The sequence below is a fragment of the Phaethon lepturus genome, unplaced genomic scaffold, assembly GCF_000687285.1.
Source record: "Phaethon lepturus isolate BGI_N335 unplaced genomic scaffold, ASM68728v1 scaffold11315, whole genome shotgun sequence".
Lineage (NCBI taxonomy): Eukaryota > Metazoa > Chordata > Aves > Phaethontiformes > Phaethontidae > Phaethon > Phaethon lepturus.
The window spans coordinates 106,292-128,073 of NW_010541216.1; the positions used below are offsets into that span (position 1 = coordinate 106,292).

At 37.2% G+C, this 21,782-nt stretch overlaps 1 protein-coding gene across 2 annotated transcripts in view; it reads right to left on the reverse strand.

Annotated features, from left to right (window-relative positions):
* Positions 1–21,782, reverse strand: part of RALGPS2 (Ral GEF with PH domain and SH3 binding motif 2) — a 101,747-nt gene that overhangs the window by 74,276 nt on the left and 5,689 nt on the right. For both annotated transcript variants that reach the window (XM_010287670.1, XM_010287671.1), the window contains exons 3-4: positions 12,948–12,998; positions 5,849–5,932 (exon numbers count right to left, since the gene is read on the reverse strand). In XM_010287670.1, the coding sequence (XP_010285972.1) occupies positions 5,849–5,932; positions 12,948–12,998 (135 nt within the window). The remainder of the gene's footprint in view (positions 1–5,848; positions 5,933–12,947; positions 12,999–21,782) is intronic.

Consider the following 21,782-nt stretch of genomic DNA (forward strand, 5'->3'; position numbering starts at 1 on the left):
ATCAAAAAATAAACAATTTAATAAACCCTTTTGTTTCAATAGGCCACTTTTTATTTTATCCAAGTTCATTCTTCACCTAAATAATACAAATTTGTTCCATACATATGTTGCTGTAATTTTGCCTCAAGTCCTCTCTCACTGCATTTAAACGTTATTATTTCTCACACTGTCCCACCAACATCAATCTCTTGGATGACCCACAGCCTTTGGCATCAATGCCTTTGATACCAGTTCAAGACAGCATTTAACCCTTGACATGTATTTGTGTATTTATATTCTTCCCTATTAAGGTCAATCTAGAAAAACATGCTTAACTTTTGAATGACTCTTTTCTTGAGTCACAGCTTAAGCTTTTTATTTATCTCATGTTTGCCTTATCTGAAATACTAATTTTGTTATACTGGTGCTTTTAAGTTCATAGTCGTCAGTTCCAAAACTAATTGTGCTTTCCGTGCTATTTAGTAGACAGGCAAATTTGAGACCCTCTCTTTAATAGAGTTTCCGGATCGTTCTTCCAAATATCTGTTAAAAACATTCTGATATGCTACACAAAATGCACGTAATGTTAAACAGACAGTACTGACCTTGCACCATTACAGCTAAGGTAGAATCCCTGTCTGTTTTGTTTTCAAAGGAAGCACACTAACCTCTTCCACACTCCATTCTTTGATTTCTGATAACAGTAGTAAAATTTCACTATCACACTTCACTGCGACTCAGCAACACTACAATACTCAGGACAAATTTCTTCTCCTACATAATGTTTGCATTTGGTTTTAAAACAACCCAAAAACTAAAACACAGTTTCACAGAGTTAGTGAAACAAAAAAATTGCCTTTTTTAAATGGGATCTTTTGCCCTCAAATTGGAACAATGTATTGAATCTAGTTGACAAGTTTCTCTAATATTTTACGTTCTGTGGCAGCACAGTTCCACTCCCATTTAAATAAAAACCTCAAGGAGGAGGTTTTTAATACAGATAATCTCACAGCCAGGAGAGCAACAGTTACCTTTACATAAACTATGAAACATTTTATCAATGCCTAGCAGCTATCTTCAAAAAAATAAATGCCTCTTGTTTGTTTGAAATTGTTTGTTACTTATTTTCAAAAGGTAAAGAACAATGGTTTAGTAAGTAGGCAAACTTGACAATTTTGCGCTCTGACAGATTTACCAGTAACAGTAGTATGCAAGTATACAACCAACTTTCAGAAGTAGTCTGAAAAAGGCAGAGGTCAAATTTTTTTTTAAAATTACATAAAGAGGTTAGATATTTAAAAAACAATACCTAATAGTAGATGTGGAGTACCCCATAGCAACATATTCTCCAAGAATAAAAGAGTCCTGGCATGGAATGATTAAATTGATTTCTCTTCCCTGAATTTGATCTGTTTTTACAGGCACCACATATAATTATCACATAACTAATGCTGGAAATGCACTACTTCATTCTCAGTGGACTGCAATCAACTGCACATAATCATTACTGTTTCCAAAAGGCTATCAGCAGATCAATTTGCTGTGAAGCAGCTGTTAGTGATTTAATATTCTCTTTACTTACAAAGTGAGAGCTGTTCATGGTTTTCTTTTGGCAAGTTGGGGGAAAAAAGAGAGACAGATGCCTAATGCATAATTTAAACCCAGTGAAATTTCAAAGGTTAACAAAAGTTTGGTGAAATTTATTCATGCCTGATAAAGCCAAAAGTTGCAAAGATTTTCCTGATTACTTATTTTAGGTCTAAGCATTAGAAACCCTGGGTAAGTGGGGCAGGTTCCCAGTGGGAACTACACTCTGCTGAGCAAACACCTGGGGTAGAACTCAACGCCGAGAATGTAAACCAGGCAAGGAAAATGAAAACTGCTTACTCCACCATGCCTTCTTACTCCCAGTTGCCACTGTCTATCCCATAGAAATTCTTGAGTTCCACTGCTCCCAAAAGGACGGTGAATCTAAATACAACATTACTGATGAAATAAGTCCTCCGCAATGACACATTTGGAACCATAGGCCCACACCACAAAGTTATCCAAAGTACTTTCTCAGTAAGTCACAAGTTGAGGTACTAACATGAGTAACAGGAACCTGTGACTGAAACAATACTTGCTGCTTTTCCCTCCCAGCTCATGTCCCACTATATGAAGGTAAGACTGATGACTTTCCTTGGTGCCAGAATAAAGGCTGATGTAAACTCCTTGGAAGAGCTTCTTGCAAATGGTATGTCCCTCACCCACCAAAGCTGCATGCAGCAGTTTCTCAGAAAATTGGTTAGAGGCAAACTAACACAGCATCTGAGTAGACGTTAAATAGCTGGACTTGTTTCTTCTTTATCACCTATTCTTTGACTCTTCAAGGCAAAGTTTCTCCTACAGGCTACCATGTCTCCTATATCCATGTTTTTCAAATGTTACCTTAAAGAGAGCAGAAACAAACAAGAAAAGAAATAGGAAAGAAGACCTAGAAGTGCCTCCAAATCTTTTGGCTCTGAATACAGTCCAAGAGACGGTCTAAGCACTGTAACATCCAAATGTGATGGTGATGACAATGTGAAAAATAGAAAGACAACCTACTTGTCCTGTTCCAGTTGATTTCGTGAATGGTGAATTGCAATGGCTTCAAGTTACTTACTGGCTGCCTGTTAAAAAGATGACCTTTTTTCATTTCTTGGGAGATAACTGGTGGAATAGAGCCTCAAACTGACCTGTCTTGGTTGCACTGGTGACTCCACAAAACTCACTGACACAGCAAAGACATGTTCTAGATTTTGCCACTGTTCTTGTTTCGGGGGTATCCCAAGGACAATTTAGATTACTGTTAATGTATTTCTTCTAGACATTAAGAGCAGCAATAACAGGCATCTAAGGGAATCTTCTGTAGCAGCCAACACAACATCTGAAACCCAATAAGGAAAAGAAAACCAGGGACAGATCCGGTCAGATGGACAGGTCGTCACTGGAGCTTAGGGATGACAGAAAACAAAGTTTTCAAGACTTTAAGAAGGGTCTTAGCAAATCATTAGCAAAGATATTCTCAGTGAAGGAACCTGTCAGCTGACAGAGGGGCACATCCAACTCTTATGGCTGCAGAGAAAGCACACAAATGGGGTGAGGCTTAATCTAAAAACCTAATCTTAAACCTAACGACAAGAAAGTTTGCAGCTGTATTTGTGTACATACCACTATATCGAATGTCTACACAATGCAATCCAAAGAGAATGCTAGACCACTTCTCATGGCATCAATCTTAAAGCTAATACATTCTGTTTTTATGTTTATTGCTCTTTGGGTGTTCCCCCCAAAAAAGCTACAGATTGTTCAGAAATAATTCTTAGTCCCTTTCTGAACTGCACCGCTTCTAGCAAGGTCTTCAGATGCAAAGCCAAAGGGAAAGGAGGCAGGAAAGAAACCGTACAATAAATTCCAGACAACTGTTCAAAGTCACAGCGCTGCATTTTATTCAAGGTTCTCCTTTACCATACTGAAAAAATTTAAACAGTGACGTAGGTCTTTTAGTCCATTGAAACATATTGAACAAGTTCAAAGACATTACAGACCTAGTCATCTAGCTTTATAATTCCTTTCAGATGGACCTGTCTTTGAATCAAAAATATTAGTTCCTTGAAACAAATGAAGCATAGTAGTAAAAGGAAATAAAGACAGATGAAAAAGATAGTGACTATCAACAACTATCTAACATGCACTCTAAGGCAATGAAGATACATAAGGTTCCATTTAGCAGGGAGCAATGCTTTCCAGGGAAACAGGACTACCAACTATTATGAAGAAATGTATTACTCAAAGGCAGGTATTTCTAGCATCTTATTCTCCTTATTGCCTTTGTTGTGTGCATATAGCCAGTTTTATATGGGTTTTTATACAAACTGAGACTGAACAAAACCAAGAATATCACCCATCAGTTAATAATCCAGTGAACAGATTTGATAAATGTTCCACAGAGTAAAATAAAGAAACATCCTTAAAAAAAAAAAAAAAATAAAAAATGGTCATAAAACCAACCAAAAAGTCATTAAGAGGGGAGACTTAAGGTAGCATTACAATAATAAACTAATGGGATTTTGGTGGCATGATGGAATTCCTATATGTTAATCTAAAAACTCTGTATTGAGAATTTTTCTAAACGCTATTTAACAATAGAGTTGGCATTTTAGCAACGTTTAAGATCTTTAACAGCTACTTTTAAAGTACAGGTATCCTGGTTCTGGCCAGCTGTACAAAGCAAACCTGCCCTCCCTCTGTCCTTAACATTTTACAACTTAGATTAACAGCAGCTCTGTAATGACAAATTGTCACTTTGCAGACAGCTGATTGCTTATTCCCATGATAAGGCTCCCCCTCCTTCCTTCTTGCTGCTAAGCATATTTTACTAATTCTTTAATATGTCTGAAGTTCACTTTCTGCTTAGCCAATTCCTGCAGTTCTTTAGTATATTATACAGCAACAAATGAGGAGTGAGGTCCTTGATGAGGTACACTGCCTAACATGGCCCTTCCTACAAAAACATTTTGGAATAGTCAGCAAAACAAAATGTTTCTTTGAAGAAATAGCTTACATGAGTAAGACAGCAAATGTTGGAATTGCTGGCATATCAGTGAGATTAGCGTAAAAGTAGCCTCAGGCTGTATATACAGTTCAATAAAGGAGCAACTTCAAAAGGCAGATCAGGAAAAATTTCAACTAAAAGCAAGAACAAAAAAAGCCACCACAAACAACCCCCAAACCAAAACCCCAACCCAAAACCCCTAGATTTCAATAGACAGCATGGTCACAAGAAGTTCGTGGTGTAGCATTTTCTCTTCAGTCAAAATGAGAACCAGGCAAGCGTCCAAAACCCATGCCCAGACTTTGGTCGTTAGAAGGTTAAGAAATATTTTAAATGTTGTCGATAAGAAGTAACAGGATTTGGTCATATCCTGAATGTGAGCAATAATGAAAAGTGAAAAAGTACACAACAACTGACAGAAAATGACAAACTGAAAAGCTTAGAGGTTTGGTTGGAGTTTTAGATGATTAACAAAGATGTCTGTAGATCTGAGACTGGGTACAGAAGATAGGTCTGCAATAGAGCTTGCATGTTTGAGACATTATTCAACATTTACAAGAGGAGAGATGAGAGTAATGGAATTACTTCATCTGAAATACAAAATATGGCATTACATTAAAAAAAGCATTTCAGTTTCTAGATTTGGTTGGCTAACAACATAGCTGGAATCCTACAGCTTTAATTGCTGAGAAAGCTAAAATTCCAATCTTATTTAAAAGGTTCATTTTACACAGAGAAATTTTTAAGGAAGCCAGCCATAAACCTCAAATACACTACCTGAAATATTATGCCAAACAGAGAGTTAAAGAACAAGTTCTGTACAGTAAAATTTTGAAGTTGGCCCCAGATCACCTTAAAAAGGTGACCAGTCTGACAAAAGGCTTGTATTTCTAGGGACAAAAACATCTATGTGGAACAAAAGACACTCGACTACCACAGAAAGAAATTACACCTAATTGCTACTCCAGAAACCCTGTATGGTAAGCTTTTAATCTGTAATTATGATTCTGTCTTTATGTAAAGCACAGCCAGCATTCACGGGGAAAACCACCACTTAATATTTTCTCATTTCATCAATAACTGCTATTTAAAACAAAAATACAGCTATTTCTATAGTACTGTTTTGGTCTTTCTGTATATCCTGAAGATAAGGAACTCCTTATAGGAGATACTTTAAGTTTTCAGGTAATCAGCTGCAATCAGTAATAAAGGTGATATGACAGAACACTTAATTCCCCAGACTTTTAAAACGCATATATATAACGACACTGGAAAAAAAAAAAAACTCACATGATTGAATCTTCTGGTGAAAGCAACAGCATTTGGTGCAGAACTGTATTTCTCTTTTTTATTCCAGCCACAGCTTGCCAGTTCCTGGGAGAACAAGGATGAAAATGCATTTTCTTTTAAATTACTGAATAACATATGCTCAGAGCCAAGAGCATATAGAGAGACAAATCTTAAGTTTCAAAATAACTTAACAGAGCAATAATACATTGAAGTAATAAATACATAGTTACACCTTTTTCTGATTTCTTCTGTAAATTGAGATTCCACAAGTGTAACTTCTGAATTGTTTTAAGTTATTAGACTTTTACAATATATCTTTTGTTCAATTAGGGACTTTTTTTAATTCAGCTCTTATTAGAAACCAGTGAAATAATTCAAGATCCATTTTGTTACCACAGAAAAATCTTGCTTTAAATGTCAATCTGAGCTAGAGAGCGCAGCATGTTCTTCTGTCTTTAATTGCTTTCTGAAGATACTTAAGTCTACTGAGAAGATATACCTCATTAACTCAATCCAGACATGTCCCATTATTTTAACTTAGCATGTTGCAGTAAAGAAATATGAAAATTGTCATCTTTTGCAGCAACAATAGAAGAAACACTATTTCCAGTTTTCCCTTCCAAAAGGCCCATTTTAACTTGAACAACAGCACAAACATTTTTGTGGAGTAAAAAGGAACAAGGGGACCTGCTTAAAAGATTAAAAAAAAAAAAAAGAAAAAAAAATCACATAGTTCCTGTACTTAAGTCACCCTAAAAACTGTAGGCCTCAACAATCTAACAAATTACTTGTAAAGCCTGAAAAAGCATTACTTTATAACTAAAGTTACAGTGCCTCTTATTGTCTGTAAAACTTAGTCAGCAGTTGGGCACCTACATCATCTTCCTTGTTATTTATTACTACTTAATTTCATTGAAGCAGTTTTTAATTAAAATCATAAAAACTAGATGTACCAAAGTCTGTTCTTCTATTTGTATACAATAGCATACAGAATAGATGCAAATGCATACAGCACACAACCTATTCCACATTGCTACAAAGAAAAATAATCAACACAGAGACAGCTTAATTATTGAAGTAGCACACTAGCAAAGTACAGCCTTTCATTTTTATTTATTCATGCTTTCTTTCCACATCTTCCACTCTAAAGTTTGATCACCGCATTGAAAACTACTTACTGAAACCAGCATCACACTATACATTCAGCTACCACACAACGCAGGTAAGATGACTCAACGTGTCACCAATAATTGCGCCATTTAAGACAGTCATAGTTTAAAAGAATTTTGTATCTGGATATTCTAAGCTCTAAAGTTCTTTGGGGTTTGGTTGTGTTTTGGTTTGGGTTTTGCCTTTTTTTTTTTTTTTTTTTTTTTAAAATCAGGAACTTAACATCTTTTCAACCAGTGTCCCAAAACTAAAGAGACTCATACCAGTTAAGAAAGACCTTGAATTCTTCCACTTGAAGTTGGTGGCATGCTGGTATTTGTTAGAAAAGACTCTGACACTCCTGCCTGCAGGCAGGGAAGAATGCAGAGTCTCCAGCTTTGTATTTGGGGCCATTTCTTCAAATTTTACTGTGAAGTTCTGCCACCAAAACCTATCCTGGAAAATGCTGGCATGTTCAGCATAGAAGGAGATGGGCGTGTGCATTCCTATCTGCAAGACAACCACACAGCCCCGAGTTGCTCCTGTTGCAAAGGAGAGCAGGGTATTGGAGAAGGAAGCCATCCAAGAGACTCTTGCTTACATTCTCCATCCCTCAGCATCTCCCAGTGCTGCAGTTTCCATTGGAGTAACAATCACAGCTGCCCTTGGGAGAACACAAGGTGATTCGTCCTTACTGGCACCTGATGATTACACTTCCTTAACAGCAGAAAAAAAAATTAGTTGCTGTCTCAGGTTTAGAGAAAGCATGGTCATTTCTTAATAATTCAGGGCCTGTCCTCATACTATTTCAATTCTCAGAGTAAAAAACCAATGATGATTCCAGCCAGAAGTTACCCATTGCTCTGGCACTGTACATCTAAGGGCTGACATGCTACATACAGAGGCAGACCTGGTTTAGCTGGCACTGAGGTTTGTGGCACTGATGTGATTACCAACAGAAATGGTAATTTTTAAGTAGAAAACATCACCAAAAAAGTTTAGACAGTATGTAAGTAACAGTATTTATGTTAAGGTCAAATTTATATTTATACACTCAAAATTAGAGGTCTAATATCAGTTGGGCACAGATGCAAGATCTGACTCTCAAACCGTGAACCATACATATGCATATATATATTTATCATCACTATTTCAAAGAAGAGGTCTCCCTGTTTTGACAGAAGACTTAGACAACCGAAGCTGCCCCTCCAGAAAAATCTTGTTGAGATTCTGAATGGAAAGGGAAAGAAATGACTGGCAGAGAATAAATATTTTCGTAAATAAGATGGAAATCCAGACAATGAGGCAGCAGAAATAGCTGCTATAAACTAAATAAACTAAAATAAAAGCAGTTTCCCTTTGCTGCCTGCCCACAGTTTCTCAGCATTATTACCTGATCATGTTGCTTCAGGGGAAACTGCTGTTCACAACCCTCTTCCCCCTGCTTGCCTAAACTCCTTTCCCCTGACACTGCTCATCCCACCACCCTAAGGTGCCATCAACAGAAAAGAAGTCACCAAGCTTTTTGCATTCACTGCATTTGGGCTGGGAGAAGTAGGATACAGTCCTAATGAGTGTTGGACCTGCCTCTGCACACACTAGTGCAATAAAGCACACTAATTTGCTGAATTGGAATTCAGAAACCATTCTTGTATAAAAATACTTATTTCTTCACTAAAGAGACTGTGGTGCCTATTCCGTTACTCTAATTCAGGCATGTTTCTTTCATCTTCCTTAGAATTGCGCTTTTTCCACCACAAGTTTCAAACCTGAAGTATTCACAAGGATTATTTCCTTAGTCTGCCAGTCAACTCAAGCACAGGAGCCACATCACTACAACTACCAATTTCTTATTTTGTGTAATTTATTTAAAATGAGGTGCAAGACTGAAACATTTAGGATCATAACTCATTTTGGTTTTCATTCCTTCTTGAATCTACAGAATTTTCTTTTCCTTAACAAAATACTACAAGAACACTCAAACTATAACCTGTACTACATGGCAGAAAGACTGTGCTTCTCATTAAAATCTTTATATACGGGTCAAAGTGAAAGTTTCAAAAATAGGAGGGAAAAAAAAAAGCTAGGATTAATAGTGGAACCATTATACAACTTCACAACAGGTAGAGATGAATACTCAATAAGCGAACTCTTTTTTTTTTCACTGCCTAGCCTAGTGAAGCGGAGGGGATAAAGAAGTTAAAGACAACAACCCAGTAAAGATTTTCAATGTGAGTACATATGGGTAAATAATTTTGGAGACTGTATTAAAATACGTAAAACAAGTGATCAGATTTTCCAATAAAAGCAAGTTAATGTGTTCTGCAAGGGGACATCTGGCATTTAGTTAACATAGCTAGCAGCAGCACAATTGAGCAAGTCTATGACTACCTTTTTGCTTTATAGTCCTTCTCTAGAAAGCCACAACTACTACAAGAAAACAAAAACCAACACACCACTTGTCATTCATAGGGAACAGATGGAAATCATACGATTGACTTGGGGAACTTCACCTTTTTTTGCTTCCCAAAAATTAAAATGCAAATCAGCTGCTTTCATGCAGACAGTCTATGTAGCAGAGGTGTGTTCTTTATTACCTTCATTTCTTATACTGCAGCCCACTAATTATTAATTAAGAAACAGTAATTCTTTCTATTTTCTTTCTTCAGAAGCACCTTGCAGGCATTTTTAATGATCAAGAAAGGTGGTTTCTTACAGTCTGCTTAAGGCTCAGGCAGAGGACCATGTCACTATATACTGTGTAAGCCACAATAGCTCTTCAAGTACATGCTTCTGCCTTGCCCTAAATGTGAAGTGACCCACTGTACCTTATTCCCAAGCTATATGGGCTACGCTAAGCCCCCGTCCATTTTTTTCCTAAGAGCATGAAACACGAAATTGTAGTGGGTGATGCATAGGAACTCTAGCACACTTATGAACCCACAATATCTGTAGGAGATTTGAATATAGGCAGAAAGAAGGAAATTCTTTTGCTACAGATAAAGGCAAAAGGCTGCAGAAGTATGTAAGTGTGTGCTACGAGTGCATTCATTGACTTTGATGCTAAAAAAAATTACTATATATTGCTGTAAAAAGTGTTATTCAGCTCTATTTTTTGTAAGGTAACTAAGATGAAGATATGATGTTGCTTTAAAAAAAACAAAAACAACCTATAATAGTTTAAGAAAAGATTTTAACACAATGAAGATGATGCAAAACAACAGTTTAGATAAAAAAAAAACTATGATATTTAAAGAATACTGCTCACACACCCTAAAGATGGTGACAACTCATCTCCAGCTATTTTAAAAATTAAGCATCTTGGGATATATCTTGCAGGACCCTTATTTGGGAAAACAAACCGAAACACATTAAAGGCTAAAAATATTCATTCATACACCATTCTACAGAGTTTGGGAAGCAGACAGAGATTCACAGCCTGTACAACATGGATTTGTTGGTGAATTACAACAATCTATAATAAACACCCAGATTTTAAATCTCGGCACATTGGCAAAGATGTTGCTCATCATCTCCCACCATGCGTGCAGATGAGAGCTGCAAAATTTGATTCCAAATAGAGTACTTACTAGCATGGATATAAAAAAAAAAATCAAATTCTATCAATGCCTTTTAGTCACTCATTAAAGCCTCAGTTTAGAAGCCCTTTTATGCAGGTGAAATCAGCTCAACACCATTTTGTTCTTTTAATTACAAATTCAAAAGTGTTTGAATGCACATGTCAAGGTACATGTAAAGATTTACAAGTTGAATCAAAACATGGATATGGCACACAGTCTGGTACATACTTCAAAGAAACTCAAAAACCTACAACACTTCATTAATCTGCTGTCAAGACACCTTCAGGCAAACTAAGTGTTCCATGACTTTTCCCCTTCTGCAAAACAGGAGAAAAGCATTTTAATTGCATCTAGCTGCTTCTGACCTGAGACTTAATCTGTATGCCCCTTTTCCATAGGGGATCAACACAATTTAGAGGCGCATCAGATACAAAATGACAGACCTCTGTCTACCTGCGAAGGGGCACTGATGGACAGATAATGCTTGCACACTGTCAGTGCCTTCAACTGCTTTTCTGCAAACATTTGAGAAGTGTCAAAACAGCTACCCTTCCTCATATGGATATTTTCCAGTGAAGGCATCACAGGGATTTTTCTCATGCAGTACATACCGATTTTTTTCAAAGGAATTACTTTCTAGATATGTTCTCCGATCTCTCACAGTTTTTTATCTTAAGTTTCATTATTTTATTCTGCTTTTCTCTTCCATTTTTTACAATAATGAGTTAGAACAGCCAACAACATTAAGTGTACTTTCTCTTGACATTTCTTCTCATCTCCCAGAGACTTTCTGTAGGTCTGCTCACACAACAATCTGAGATACAAGAGGCAGCTTTAAAAGAGCAACAACTGATGAGGTATGGAGTACTGTATCACTGTCACTAGACACAACTTGCTTGCTTCCTTGTTGTTGTTAAATAGCTGACTGCTCATCCTGTGCAGCGCTGGAAGCAGATTGCAAAGAATAAACTACCATCAACCTCAAGCAGTAGAATTTCCTTATCAGCAGATCATTAGGAAAAGTCCTAACTAGTTAAATTGGTGTTTTGATTTTCTGGTATCCAGTCCTTTGAAGCTCAGTGTAACTAGAGATGAGGCACTGCATAAAAGCACCCAGAGCTTATTCAACTTCAACACTCAGGGGCGGGCGGAACCCTGCATAGCAGTAACACTTAACATCAGAAAAAGTAGTACACAAACACATATGAGGAAAATATTTAAAAGAATCAAATAAAAGCGTAAAATGTTTTAAAGTTTTGGAAAGGAGCTTTAAAAAAAAAAGAGATAACCTATTAGAAGATCAGGATAAACATATTCTGCCAATCAAAAAGACTCTAAGGATGCCTGGAAAAAAAAAAAAAAGCCAGAGATCAAAGGGGAAGCTCTTTGAAGGATTAAAACAAACAAAAACCCCACAAAACCAAAAACCTACCCACCCAACAACAAAAAACCCCAACCAAAAAACCCACACAAATCTACACGAGTTGGGAAATAGCTTGCTGAAATCATGAAAGCTAAATCATGACATTTTCAAGTACAGATCAAAAGGAAGCCTTGAAAAGGTTTGTGGGTGCACAAATGACGAAATCAATAATCACAACCAAGAGATTCAGCAGGTTTCTCCACCTGAAGCAAAATATTCTTAAGCCTGCTACCAATAAAATCGATTAGGATAGTCTAAAGGTGACTGATGAGCTGAAAAAGACTTCCACACTACTGATAAAGTGGACAATAAACTGAAAAATAAACCTTCAAAAATGCAAAACAATGCCCATGGGAAAATGCTAATCATACAGAAATAAGGATAAACAAATTAATCATTTATTATTGTCACTGTGGAGATTCTGAAAACATCAGTTCAAGTGATGCTGCAATCAGAAAAGAATATCGTATTATATAAAAACAAAACAGAGAACACAAATCATCAATGTATTATCCCAATATATCCACAGATCACACCCATCTTGAATACAATATGCCGTTACAGCCTTTTTTCTTTTTCCAAAAAGATAAGAATCAGTTAGGGCAACGCGGGACAGGAGGAGGTATGGCATGAGCTATCAAGAGCTGAAATCTAAAACACTATGATCAGAATAGTCAAATCAAGATGTTTGTCATTGAGAAACAGTAAAACCCAGATACTTCACCTCTAGCACTAGCTGAACATATCTCTAAATTCCAGTATTTCATTCCCCAAACCAATTAGTTCCAGGTATTTTTGTGTTATAAAACCATCTGCTTCAAAGCTATACGAACTGGGACAAAAGCTAAGATTTACTGACATACTTACACTTCGCAATGCCAGAATTTATACACTGGCATAACTTTTTTTCATTTAAATTTGAAAACAAAACCAATGAACTACTTACCTCTGGCTGAATTGCTTTAAAAACAGGTACATCCATTAGCGTTATCTGACCCTGAAATTAAAAATATATCATAAGTTAAGCTCAAAATTAACCTTGCACTCCATTAAATTGTTGTCCTGCATGAGAATTGTATTTGCTCTGTTTCCTTTTATTATTTGACATTCATTTTGTAGCTAACGTCTGAGGTTTCAGCTCCTACCACTGAGCCATCCTGCAAAACCAGAGAACACAGTGCTCCAAACTTTGCATTTAATGAAATAAACAAATTATGAGAAATTATTCTCAGGAGCATAATCCTGAAGTTACGTATGCTAGTCAGAGCTTGAACTTCGAAACACTATATACGAAGCTATCCAAAAATACAAGGAACTAAATTTAGCTGCTCAAGGGCAGTTTCTCTTCAAACTCTGAATCTCAATCTAGATGTTATGCAATTCTACTGAAACATCCCTACAATTTTTCAATCAATACTTGAACCATATTTGAAAAATCAAGCTAAGTAATTGTTCAGTTGCACAGCAACAGTTAAAATAAAATAGAACCATCTCACTTCCAGCAAGTCAGAACCAGTAAGTACATTTCTATTCTGGGATGTCTGTTTAGCTTTGAAAAGGGTAAAGGAGAACTCACAGTCAAATACCAGGTTTTGCATTTTGAAACATATTCACAGAGCCTTATTTTAAGCATACAATTCAGGGTTGCTGTCTGCCTATGTATCCAGAAGAAAGAGACCATCTCTTTCAAAGAGTATGTAAGTAGCCCAGAAATACCAGTGCCATCTGAGTTAGATATCACAAGTACCCTTTTAACAGTGAATCCAGAGACCTCGTTCGGTTTGCTCAGATGCAAGCTGCAGAGCTTTATCCCCATTTCCTTGACAACAGCGGTTCCCCCATTTATACACACTATGGTACACATTGACAGCTTTGTGACCCTCACAAATTGTAATTTCTGTGGAATTACGTTGTTGGATAGCAGAATAGCTTCTTGGAAAAAGTCAACCTTGCAGAAAAAAATTTAACTAGGATACTATAGCTGAAAGGAAGCAAGAGCAAAGAGATGCACCTGCTCTAATGAGAGTACCTGCTCTAATGAGACGAGAAGTTTTGCCAAAGACGACCGAATCTACATTTTGAAGCAGATCTCCTTGACCTCTAAATCAGGTATGAATTCTAGCAAACACAACCATAAAAAAAATTATATAAATCAGTTCCAATTTCTGTAACTGACACACTGGACACAATCATCGTGTATTTTGCAGTACAACATCATAGAAGTAACAAGTCCTTCACGAGTTTGCTTTTTACAAACTTTCTTTCCTGGGCTCTGCTTTAGTTAGCTGCTCCTTCTTCCAATGATGTTTTAAAGCTATATTAGATTTTTCTAGTCTCGGACTAAAGTGATATTAAATCAGACGAATTTGACTGAATGCACATGCTCAATTACAACCAAGACCGTAGAGACTCACAAATGTGCATGTCTGAACACTTCTGTAGCAGTAAATCCCGTACAAACTTTTACAGAAACAAGACATTCTTGGTCCTGTGCATGTGGTATGAGGCATATGATCTGTACTTACCTTTCATTAATATCCATAAACTATTCAAGTGCCAATTTAAAAGTGAATCCCTGAACTAACATTTTTAAATGTGGTTTAACAATCAACTGATCAGCTGCAGCATCTGTCTCAGCAGCACAAATTACACCGTACCTTAAAAGTCTATAGAGGAAGGCAACGATCAGCCAGGCATACCCCCCAAAGTTTGTTTTAAGCAGCAGTGATTAGTAAGAATGGAAATTCAGGAATACAGTAGGCCAGAATACTCTTTGCCTTCAACATAACCTCTCTATTCCCTTGCACCCACAGCAGCTACAGTAAAAACATACCATGAACTTTTGCCAAAAACAAAAGATGCCTTTCAAACTGAAAGCAACCTTGCTAACTGAAACCATTCTATTCTTTTGAGGCCTACAAAAAAGTGACATATTCTTGAAAGAGTAGTTTCTTTTCCTAAAATTAAAGACTCTTTCAACATTATTTTTTAGACCACCAAGGTCAGAAATACAGAAATCTTCACATGGAAGCCTTTTTAAAGAGGGGTAGTTTTATCTTGCCACAAAAAGTACTGACAACAACAAGTCATTCCTGGCAAGGGAAGTGGACAAATTTGTGAAAGTGCACCCAGACAAGCTACGCTAAATGTGGTTAATAAAACTTTGCTTTTTAAGGATTTTAAACATATACACAGACAATGCTGGTAATTTTTTGTGCTATTTCCTACCTTTTCCTAACCTGAGCAGGTTATCTGGGAAAGGACGAGGATCTTCGGGCAGTGACAGGAGTATCACCTTGCCGAAAGCCACAACATGCTTGACTAAATGCTGCTAAAGGTGATAAGTACAGCTGGATCTTTATATTGCACTTCTAAACATGTCACAGGTGTCATTCTGGGTTGTGTTACACTACACTTGGGTAAGCAAATACTGCATCATATTGACAATTTAATAGTATGCCCTCTTATTTGAGATATCCATATATAAGGTTCTTTTGAGGAAACAAATAGGCAAGGCGTGTCTTTACTGGAGCAGGGAGAGACATCTGACAAGTAGGAGGACAAGATTTTTCTCCAAAAGCAGGAAATTTAAGAAGGTGGCATGGAAAATCTAGTTAGCTAACTTCTAGAGTTAAAATGGACTTGAAGCTAATAATCAAGATGTGTTCAGAGAACACCTATCCTAAAAGACACAAGTTCACTCATTTATTTCTAAGTCCTACTTAAGAGTTTAAGATGATAAATTAAGAATGCCTAAGAAAAAGGCTTCCCTGTGAGGGAGACAGCACTTATCTAAACACTGCACAGAAAGTCTGTACCACTCTGTAGGACAAACTTGCCTGATATTTGGGGGGGGTGTGTGTGTGTGTGTCATTTCTAAACTTCCCACTCACTAGGAAAGAGCACATCTATCTCAGTTCTGTAAATCATCTAACCACGTACCCATGGCTGTGCAGCCAAAAGCAGCAGTGAATTACACTTTCTTACCTGCAAAGAACACGAGACACAGGGAAAGCGTGGATTCATCTTTCTCACCTCATCCAATCCTGACCATAGAGCAGTCACTCATTACAGCAAGAGTTAACTCTTCCTTTTGATTTCCATAGCAAAGAACCCAGTCCTGAAACACCAGCCATAGAACCCTATCTCTAGTCTCCCATTTATCTGCTAAAGTATACCAAACTTTCTCAGAAGTATAATATTTTAGGTAAATACATGCCTGACAATGTATCACTATGCTTCTCAAGAAAAAAAATGAATTAGAAAATTGGTTGGGGTGGGGTGGAGAAGGTGAAGCCAAAAGAATGGGCACTTGAATAAAATTTGCATATAGGGTATATTAAAACATCCTTACAAAGGACCCAGACATTTCAATAGTTATTAACATTTCAGTGCAAATCCTCCTCACTAAAACATGATTACAACAAGAGCACAATAGAAATGAGCCAGAAAACGGATTCATTGTTTGCACAGAAGAGAGAATGCTTAAAAATAAATGTTGTCTTTCTTCCCAGCCCTCCAGAATTTGTCATCTTAACCAACCTGAACTGCCTTAGCTAAATTAGAATATTACTTGCTTCAGTAGTGACTCTGAAACCAACTATTACTTCAAGATAGGATCAATACCCACTATTTATGAAACAGACTGTTATTATAACCTCACACCAGAATTCACATATCAAGACAAATGCATACATTTTAAATGGTATATTAACACCTTAAAAAACAAACCCCACACATGCCAGAGTTCAGGATTATGTTCATTATTAAGATTTTAAATTGCTATTAAGAACATTACAATATAAACAAAGCAACTCTAAGAACAAAAAAAAACCCCACTAAGTTTTAACAGAGAAACTTCTTCCTTCTTGTATCACATTGATGTTAGGGTGGTTGGGGTTTTTTTGCTTGTTTACACATCTTGCTGCTTTCACCAAAAGTAATATCCATCTTCAGTAACATCATATCACATTACCACTTGTTCAAGAAACATCCCTTATTGAGGTTCCTTTCTTAGAGAGCTCGCAATTTCCATTAAGAGTTCCAAGCACTTAAATTGTTCACAGTTCAAGAGAGGCAAGCAACTGATAGCTGAATACCTAGGCTGACAGATAAGAAGCCGTTTGGGTTTGTAGATATGACAGTGTACCTCACGTAAGAGTTTAAAAATACCTTTAACAAATTTAAAAAACATAACTTATTCACATTTGTAAGTCTAACAGTTAACTGAGTTTTTACCATTTTAAGGGTGCTTGCTCACTGCTAAATAAAAAATAAAGCAAACCAAAAGGTTGGCATTCTAATTAATAGCACTTGAAATGACAAAACTTGGAAAATAATCATGATACTTGTGTTTGATGTCATTGCTCAACTCTTACAAAACAGTAACTTCTGCCATGACCAAATCATGGACAATTTAAATCCCAATAAACAAGTCACTAATTTGGTTTCTGCAGTGAAGAGATACAATGCACTAACTTTTCTCATTCCAGCTCCTTATCCCAGCCAATACAAATTCTGGATAGCTCCCTCTCCTAAATGTGGTTTAATGTTTTAATATTCAAACCAAAAATTGTAAGTGTTCACAACAACTTGTTACATGAAGCAAGCCAACCATAACCTCTCTGTTTTTTGTGTTGTCAGCTGCACATACTAAAAAAAAATTAAAATCACCTGTGCAATACAAAACCTTGAACTTATTCTCATCATTTAAATAAGCATCCTGATTACACAAAGATAGGGAAACTTGGTATCTTCTACCTTTCCAGAAGTCTGTTGAGGTAATATTTATATATTAAAGAACTTCTTCATTGCTCAGGCAATGAAAAAGCTGAATGGAAGTTCTGTCTTTATGTTTACCCTAGATCCGAGATAACAATTCTAGAATATAATTAGAAGAGGTATGTTTTTAATGTACAGCTAATATATTTCACAATCCTCAATCACTTCAAGAACCCTACAAGAGAAAACCATCTTTTAAAAACAGGGAATGATCATCTTCCAAGTAAGACACTGGAATGGTAGTTGAAAGATAACTTTTTACGCCCCTGCACAGCCATGGGAGCTTTTGCATGTAGTTGAAAGACCTTGCCTGGGGACAGTCCCCAACAAAATGTTTTAGCTCTCCTATGTGATGAGATGATGGACTCAATAACAAGTACTTCAAAATATTAAACTTATTAACACACAGCTTCATATACAGATAAAGACATTTACCCCTCTTTCTTGGGCAAGGTTGCCAGGCTAGAAATTTTACAATCAGATGGTTAAGAACGACATCTCACTGAGCTTCGCTGAGGAATATGGATAAGCTCAACCAAGTGAAATTTTAAAATATTCCCCGATTCCTTCTCTGTGAACACATATGGATTACCCTCCTTCCATAAACCCCTGTAACTTAACAACTTCCAGCTGCAGTTAACACTACTGCATCAAGCTCCTCTCCATGCCCCTATATGAAAGTTCCCATTTGATCTGGAATATAATCCCACCTTTCTCGTCCCTAGACCTTCCCAAGCATGAACTCCTTCTGTCAGGCAACTTGCTGTACTACAAGTTTTCCTGCCATGTACCTACTGTGAGGACAGTGCACTTCCCATAGAGCTCCTGGACAGAGACTCTCATTGTGAAAAAGAAAAACTAAGCTTCTGTCTGAGATGAAAAAAATAAAATGTCTACACTTTGGTTACTGAAGAATACGGCCATAAACTGATTTTCCTTGAAGCCATGTTGGTTCAAGCAGCACTTCATAAATTGTTCCTTAATCTGAATTTTTAGAAGGAATTATATTTAAGCTTTCCAACTTGGCTTAGCACTGTCTCTCCAGGCTGCCAGAATACTTTTCCTCACTGAAAAAATAGCTAAGCCTCTGTTAAGCACTGTATCAGTAGGAGAATAATTCTGCTGTCCAAAATGAACACTGGGGGATTTAAGTTCCTGTGTTGAAAGTCTACTTGTTCTCTCACAAAGTCTGCTCCAGAACTTTTATCATTAATAGTTCCTCCACACGTTATAATAAAGTTGCTTCTTCATGCTCTCATTGGGAGCATACTTAGTCTTTAGTATTCCTCTGTAACATAAAGCTAAGAGGAACACATACAAGCAGAAATCCTTTTTCATCAGAAGCTCCTGGGGCCCAGTACTTCACTTTATTCAAACTTGCTCTCAGATGCAGACAGACAGACTTGCCTCAAACTCCCTAATCCACTGACAACCAGCCTCAGGAGAGGCCAAAACCAACATTACTGCCAGGAACCGCGTAGCACAACTCACACCAGTAGCTGTGCAGGAACTCTCAGAGGGGACTGTGAATCTGCCAGAGTCCCACAGAAGAGAGAGAGTTCTCCTGGGGGGAGTCTCAGGCCAGTTTAAGTTATTTTTGTTCTGTCTGAAGGGGCAAAAAATTACTTTGTTGAACCCTCCCATACCTCAAAACTTATTTCTGCACTTCCTACATAGGCAACGTGGCTCCATGACTTTTGGGACCCTCCTCATTTACAAAACCGCATGCTCATGCTCTTTCTTCAGATAGAGATAACTTTGGTGTTTAACTACCATAAGAGCAGCTCTGAAAAAAAGCTTCTTGTTTTGTCTAAACATTTTTAAAATAAAGTTTATGTATTGCTTCCAAAATAAGCAATACTCTTTTTTAACCAACATCCATTTGACAAAGCCTAACTGGAATCAAAAAGAAAGAAATGCACATACATCTTAAGGCGAACTTACTTTGCAGTGCTTTCAGAGGCTAGGGCAAAGAATAAAGAATCCTTCTCAGATAACTAGGTGGGAAAAAAAGCAATGGATTTATACAGCTGCGCTTCCCTTAATTCTACCTCAAATATTTACATCACCACAGCTAAGTTGAAGTATAAAATGGAAAAGTGAGTCAAAAAGTAATAAACAGTCAAATAATTAAACAGTAGCAGTCTAAGGAATAAGAATTTACTGTAAAGCAAAAAATAAATATTTCTTCAACCTGAGGTTCGCCAGCATCTTAATTTGGAGCTCATGTCCCCAAAGCATTTTCTTTTTTTCTTTCCGTCTCACCAGACCCCCCTTTCTACTGCCACTGCACCATTAACATATCCCTCCCCCACAAATTGTGCCCTGTACACTCGAAACCACACTTCTCCCTTCGACGAAAATGGGCAGCATTCACTGCAACTGTGTCCACCCTGTACACACACTGAATGGCTCCATCGGCAGGGCCAGACACCAGTGGGTAATGCTGGCACCAACTTGTTTTGTGGCTTTTAGCCGTTTAATAAAGAAGCGAGCACTGATCAGCCTAAAAGCAGGTATTTAAGACAGAGACAAGTCTCCTTATTAGTTACAGCTAGAAAGCTGTCTGTAGAATCCTTTGCAGAAAACAAATGTGTCCTACTGCATACTCATTGAATGAGATTCTTTTTCCCCAAGCTTTATGAAACATGCAGGCATTCGATACATCCCCTGGAAACTTTGTTTTTGTAAGCTGCAGGGGGATAAAGCAAACTAAATTTGCAACAGCAGCAGCTACGCCCGATGATCTCACCTGTTTCAGCTATAGCTTGGCCCTTTCTAAAGCAGCCTTCAACCTTACGAAGAACTTAAAACACCTGACTGGTAACAACAGTATAACAGGACTATTACACATATATTACAATAATAATTTCCGTTACTGCTCAAACTAGACTCCTTGGAGGGCTGCTGTACTTTTGCTAGAAAGTTAGCACGAGACTGAACAAAGGACCATTACATGAAATGGCACACTGACTGTGCATTCGGGATAGTATTAGATGACTGCCAAAGGGAAGAATGTGGAAATAAAATCACCAAAACTATTTACACTTGGGCTTCTCTTTGGCTTGGTAAGCAGCTTCTTGAAAATACAGGATTACAAGCAATAGATTTTGTAGTCCAATTTGTCTCTTACCCACTAACCGACTAAACAGATTGAGTTTTGAAATAACAATGATACCTCTAAGACTGGGAACTGAAAAGACATCTGTGTGGCTCATATTGGGACTGAAACCACTAGCATGACTCTTATTTCCAGTATCTCTCAAACTTAATTAGCTTTCAGATTTTTGCACTCTTCTTTCTCCAGCATAATTGTAATTGTCCAGTCTGTACACAGCAACCCATTTTGATCAAAATGCCATGTATCATACAAGGTACAGGATGAGATCTCCCAAAGCTGATGTTGATGTATCAGTTAACTCTCATCTTTATGCTACCTATGCACTGGAATTCTTTTTCATTCGAGCCAAGGCTTCCTAAGCATTAATTAGACAGCTGTCTAACTAGATCTTGTGCAGCAACTTGCTGTTTTACTGGCTTTATCACATTATCTTTTCTCTCCATGAATAAGGTACTTACACAGCCCACAAATTATTTCCTCAGTTCACCACTTTAAAAAGTTTGTTTGTTTGCTTTTTTTAACCAGCATTCTTTCTGCAGTTGGTAATAGAATTCAGCCTTTGCTAAGTCACAGATGTCAGTAGGCTGCACTGCATACGTTTTACAAGAGCTATCACAAAACTAGAAGTTTTCTCACACCGTGAAAAAGCAATTGGTAGCATATCCATGTCCAGCCTGAGAGGTACATATGCACTATCATAATGAAAACCTTACTAATACAGTTTTGCATTCTCATCAGTGCTGGTATCCTCAAGAGCCTGGCCATACTGCATCACTCTGGTAGTCTTCACGTTAACACTGAAACCCAGATGAAGATTTTGTACTTCTCTGCTATGGTAGGGCTAAAACCAGGAGAATAAGGAAATGGCCAATACAATAA